We start from the raw sequence: 6573 nt of genomic DNA on the forward strand, positions 1-6573 counted from the left end.
TGTTATACCTTAAATTTAGGTATGGAACTCTCCAAATTAAGTCGTTCACATCTAAATGGGGGCCAGTCCAGAGAGAGAGAGGGGAAGCTGAAGACAGGTGTTCCCAATGCAATGCAGGGACTAAAGAGGATGATGCACATGTTTTATTTTTTTGCCCTCTTTACAGAATACCTAGAACCAAATGGATAAAACCCCTGGCCAGGAAATTATGTGTAGGAAAATACCTCAAAATGCTGCGTATCTTAAAAACTGACTCATCAAGACTCACTGTGTTTGGTATTAGCAGATTTCTATTGTCCGCCTATTTTATTAGGATTAAAAAGGGACTTAGATTTTAAAATCATTTTAGTGAGATCTGTGGGAATTTTAAAAATTTTGTAATTAGTGTGTATCTAAAGTTTTTGATTGAATGTAACTATTTTTAGGGAAGTCATGTTTACACTTTTTTAAAAAATTTAGCACTTTATGGTAAAGCACTTTGCACTTTGCACTCTGCACTCTATGAAAGTTAATCTTGTTTATATATTAACACTAAGCCTAGAAGCAGGTAACAAATATCTTATAAGTCATGCTAGGATCCCAGTACATTGTACCTTGTATTATCATGGGCTTTTAAATTGTTAATAGGCGTATTTCCACGAAGGATCACCCCTACTATTGTAAATAGATCTTACATATTTTATCTTTTTTGTTTGTGTAATGCTTTTATGATTCTGTGAATCGAATAAAAATCTTTTGAATTGAAAAAAAAAAGATCAATAGCCACCAACCCATATTCCTTCAACTCACCCACCGGTCCAAAAATATCCACCGCTACTGTGTCCCAAGGAAAACTTGGAATTAACCCTTCACTCATTGTAGGTCTCAAAGTTTTTAGAGATTTGTCTGCTGAGCAACAAACTGGACAACCTTTAACAAAACTCTCAATCTCTTTATCCAATCCAGGCCACCAAAACATCCCTTTCACTATAAATTTGGTTCTGACAATACCAAAATGTCCTTCATGACATAATTGTAATACTCTTTTGCGTAACACTCTTGGAGGAACAATTCTATCCCCTCTCAATAATAAATCTTTGTCTAAGGAAAGTTCCATCCGTACTTCCCAAAAGGGCTTCAAATTCCCCATGATGTTTCCTTTCTTTGGCCACCCTTTACAAATGTACTCCAATACTTTCTCCAATGCCTCATCTTTAGATTGTTCCTCCAGCCATTCTCTTTTACTAATCGCAGGTGCACCTGAATCATGTATGAACGCTACGCTACAATTCCCCCAATCCGCCACAACATTATCTCTGCCCGGTACATAAACCATTTTGTAGATGTACTCCTTCATCCTCATTGATATTCTGGCTAATCTAGCAGAAGCAACAGCAGTACCCTCACTAGACAGAATGCGAACCAGAGGTCGGTGATCCATGCGAATAGTCACAGGTTTTCCCCACACAAAAGCACGAAAATGTTCTAAGGCCTATGCACAAGCCAATGCTTCTCTCTCTATAATAGGATACTTACTTTCTGCAGGTGATAACGCTCTAGAAGCAAATAAAATTATTTTCTCTTTCCCCTCTTTTCCTTTTTGTGATAAAACTGCACCTAGCCCCTTGTCGCTAGCATCTGTAGTCAATAAACCTTCTAAGTCAGGGTCAAAGCTAGCTAGAGCATTTACAGCTTGTAGGTCCACCTTGATCTCTGCAAATTCTCTCTCGCACTCCTTACACCAATCAAATTTAGTATTCTTCTTTAAGAGAGACCGAATATTGTAAACTTTTGATGCAAAGTTTTTTTATAAACTTTGCGCGATATTCTACCATGCCCAGAAAAGATCTTATTTCTTCTTTATAAGTGGGAGCAGGTGACTTAATAATATTCTCAACCAGCGACGGTTTTGGCTTAACTCCCTCCTCACTTATAATGTGTCCCAAATACGAGACATTTCTTTGTCCAAATTTACATTTTGTTAATTCAACCATTAATCCCGCAGACTGTAAGGTTTCTAGGACCTAGATTAACTTGGTATCATGTTCCTCTTTATTGATTTCTGCTATCAAAATATCATCCTGGAAGAAACAAACCCCCTCGATTTCCCCAAACAATCTATGCATTAGTCTTTGAAAGACTGCCGCAGCTGATGCAAGCCCAAAAGGCATACGTCTGAATTGGTAGCACCCAAAAGGTGTAATAAAAGCCGTGAGACCTCTGGATTGCGGCTCTAACACCACCTGATGATAAGCGGCGGAGAGGTCAATGGTGGAAAACCACGTCGCACCTCTCAAAGAAGATACCATCTCATTTATTTTGGGTAATGGGAACTTCTCAATTACTATATTATTATTCAAATAGCGCAAGTCAATGCACAAACGAATCTTTCCATTAGGCTTGCGGACAACCACGACCGGAGAGATCCATTCAGATGTTTCGACTTCCTCAATGACTCCCTTTGACAATACATTTTGTATTTCTCTCTTAACTTCTTCTCTAATTAGCATAGAAATAGGTCTAACTTTGTGTACTTTTGGTTGAGCATCACCTTTAAGGACTATTCTATGTTCGAAACCTTTAAGTCCCCCCAACTCTTTCCCAAACACTTTAGGAAATTTCTTGTTCAGTACTTCGCCCATCTTACTACATTCATCCATAATAAGTACTTTTTCCATACTATTAGGATCTAGTATTATGTGTAAGTCTTTCTGGTCAAACTAGCCCAATACAGATGGTCCTACCTTAGCTACATATAACTTCCCTCTTGTAGATCTTTCTTTAAAAAGAAAAGTTAACCACCTGAATCCTAGCATGTCAATTTTTTCTCCTGTATAACTCACTGGATTCACATCTGATGCATTTAATTGATCTCCAATTTTATCTACGAATTTCCTCTTCCATACCTCTTCGTTTATAATGGTGTAAGGCGAACCTGAATCTGCATACTCATTTACCTTCACCCCACCTAAGGACAATTCACAAATAGGTTTCCCTTCCATAGAATCATCCTTAATGTTCAAAATGAAATTGCCTCTCACAGTCTTCACACAATCTTCAGCCCCATCACCATCATCATCATCGCCTTTATCATCATTCCATATGTATTTTACATTGCTGCGTCTACTGCACATTTTACTAAAATGTCCTAACAGACCACAAATACCACATTTTTTTCTTAATGCCGGGCACAGTTTGCTAAATGCCAAATGATCTCTACTATCGCAACGATAGCACTTTCTATCCTCAGTTTTAAAATCTCTTCCCTGGTTCTTCGATGGCTGATTTGTCCCTCTTCCATTAGTTTGTTGAAAATTGCCTTTAACTTTACTTTGTATTTTAAATACAGCGTCCGGTGTCTTTTCAGGTTCTCTCTCTGCTTCTTTAATTAAATTCGCACATCTACCAGACATCTCTGATTTCCTCATTATAGCCAACACATCATCGAGCGGTGCATCACCATTCACCCATAAGCGGTCTTGTATAGGTGAATTATTATTGTGCATGACTAAGTGGTCTCGAATTAGGTCATCGTGCAGATTATCAAACTTGCAATCCATAGCCAATTTTTTTAAATCATCCAACCACTCATCTACTGTTTCATTTTTAGTCTGCTTCCTCTGAAAGAACCTGTGCCTTATTACTCCTATGCAAACCTTTGGAGCAAAGTACCTGTCCATATCCTTGAGAGTGTTTTGTTTTCGAAGGCATCTAAATTGGCATCCAAAATTTTAGACATTCTCGAATGAGTTTTCAGTCCAACAGGTCCTAAAGAGTGAAGGAGTATCCTCTTCTTTTGTTCAGGTTTCATCTTCCCTGCCTCATCTATTGCACAAATGTAGTTTATGAAGTATTCCTTCCATTCCATCCATTTAATGCTAGGTTCTGGTCCTGTAGCCCAAAAAGGGTGTGGAGTGCTGATAGAAAAACTTTGTTGTGCCATATTTCCCTCTACGATATTTGCTTTGTTATCCCCTTCATCCATTAATAAATTAACAGTTGTAGGGAATATTCTCTAATAAGGAAAAGAATTGCACGAATATTTTTATTAATGGTATTATACAATATCCCAACGTTCTACGTAACGCTGCTAGTATGACCCGACAGTCTCACCTATTTCTGCAGTCTTCCGTTAAGCATTCCTTCCAATTACCGACCTCCCGTGGTAAAACTTCTCCAAACAAACAGAGGGCTGGTGAATTTAGTACTTGTTGTGGATTTTAATCAAAACAAAAAGGCCGCTACGCAAGGTCACGCAACGTGACCTTGCGCGATGATGTTTCCACGTTCTCCGGTACTGCGCATGCTCCTGATGTAGCAAACACTCTCAGCTTACGTCAGGAGTTTCGCACGATGCTCGTCTTCGGAACTTCCATGCTGCTTGAAAGATGCAGCCAACGTGGACCCTTCAACTGCTCCAATCCACTTCCACAAGTAAGTCTGAAACTTACACACGCACTCCTCTGCAAGGTCTATTCCTCCAGTCACCCGACGAAAAGTCCTCACAATGTCTTTTTCTGAACCTTACTTGTCGTTTCGCAGTTGCCTGACAAGTCGCGAAAAATTCATCCAAGTAAGTTATGGTTCCGGATCCCAAATCGTCGCCAATTGAAGTGATGATAGGTTGTGGTGGTTGACTGTATCAAAAGCGACCAACATATCAAGCAGTCCGCATTTTAGAACCCCACCTTTGACCATTCCAACATGGCGCCTTGCAAAGCACTCCGGGCGGCCCATTGATGCCACGACCCGGAAGTACAACACCACTTCACTTATAAATGGCCGCCACACATTACGCCAAGGTTAGACCACATTTGCAGATCGAGATTGACCGAACCAGCATTACGCCCATTATTACGAGGTAAGCCTCCCCAGGAACCACACACTTCTGAAGTGATGATAGGTCGCAGGGTGACATAGTGTATTATTTATTGTAGATAAATAATTACAACAAAGAAATAGGTGAGCGCCAGGATACACATCTGTCAGTCTTCAGGTACAACCGCAACTGAACTATAGAACTCGAATGCCCCTTAACTAGCGGCATTCCAAGCACGCTCACACACACATATCTTAAAAGTAAACATATGACCAGTGGTGCATACCACCAACAGTTAAATAACAACATAACAACTTCCATCACACATTATGCCCGTTAACAATAATTGAACCGCTCTGTTGTGTAATAATTCGGTACAAATGCCCTTTACTATTTACTCTGCATGCTTCCTGCCTTCCATTTGCTTTTCCTTTCCTTTCGCCTTTCATTCAAACTACTCTGTTTAATGATCTATATTGATGTTTAAACGACCACTCTATAAGAACTTATCCTGCATCCAACTATCCAACCAAGAAACCAGTATTCTCAACAAAGGACTTTCGTTATGTCCCACAGCCTCCTGGAACCTCACAAGAACACACATAGACCTGTTCAAATTTACAGGCAAACTTAAACTCAAAGCTTTCTTTGCCGACCGAGTCACGAGACAAGAACACCCACCTCAAACAATAGCTTCAGAACTGTCCATTCACTACTTGGAACATGTAGACTTACTAACCAATCTCAGTGAGGAAGAAAACAACTCCGATACACTCACCAGAACAGCCATGGAACTAGGAAGAGAAGCCAACATTTCCAGAGATACAGAACTTACTAAAAAATCTACTTTCACTCCACAACTACCTTCAGGAAACAGCATTGACGTCTTTCACCAGGCGGTCACATATGATCTGGAACAGCAATATAATAAATATCAAAGAAAATCTAAATATTTACCCCGTAACATCACGCAAGAAGAAAGGACAGCAATAAAAAGGCTTAATAAAAGAAAGGATCTCATCATGAAAGAAGCAGACAAGGGAGAAAACCCAGTAGCACTACACATAGATGACTATATTCTCGAAGCCAATCGTCAACTTGGATACGAAACATGCTATGAACTCCTAGCATGTGACCCTACACAGGATATTCTCAAATCGATTAAAGTAAAGATCGACAAGTGCTACATACTGGGCCTAATATCTCCAGCAGAAAAAGCTGGATATAACACATCCCACTATGCTGACCCTCTACCTTCTCCCCAAAATACATAAAGGCACATACCCGCCACCTGGAAGACCGATCATAGCGGGAATCAACTCAGCATGCTCAAGGATGGGAGAATACATAGACAAGAAATTACAGGTACTGATGAGAGATATTTCATCATTCATCCAGGACACAAAAGACATCCTCCTAAAACTACAAGACATCATGTGGGATCCTGATTTCGTATTGGTGTGCATTGAAATCGTCAGTCTCTATACCTCTATCGAACACCGCGATGGCCATCAGCCAATCTTTTGGAAACCAACAAAATGATCCTAGAGATGTTGGAGTTTTGCCTGGAGAACAACAAATTTAGCTTTAATGGCAAAATATACAGGCAGAAACATGGGACTGCCTTGCGAGCCAAATTTGCGCCGCCGTACGCATGTATTTTCATAAGCCATGTGGAAAAATTCTGGCTGTGGGATCAAGACTTTGCTGGGTTCACCATCCACATCGTATTGTGGCGAAGATATATTCACGATATTATCTGTATTTGGCAGGGA

General features: G+C 39.9%; 1 protein-coding gene across 1 annotated transcript in view; it reads right to left on the reverse strand.

Moving 5' to 3' along the window:
• LOC146784287 (uncharacterized) overlaps positions 1-3659 on the reverse strand; it is a 113429-nt gene extending 109770 nt beyond the window's left edge. Inside the window, exon 1 of the mRNA XM_085632923.1 lies at positions 2823-3659. Within this exon, the coding sequence (XP_085489049.1) occupies positions 2823-3659 (837 nt within the window). The remainder of the gene's footprint in view (positions 1-2822) is intronic.
• Positions 3660-6573: the final 2914 nt, after the last annotated feature.

Source organism: Triturus cristatus, chromosome 11, assembly GCF_964204655.1.
Source record: "Triturus cristatus chromosome 11, aTriCri1.1, whole genome shotgun sequence".
NCBI classification, from domain to species: Eukaryota; Metazoa; Chordata; class Amphibia; order Caudata; family Salamandridae; genus Triturus; species Triturus cristatus.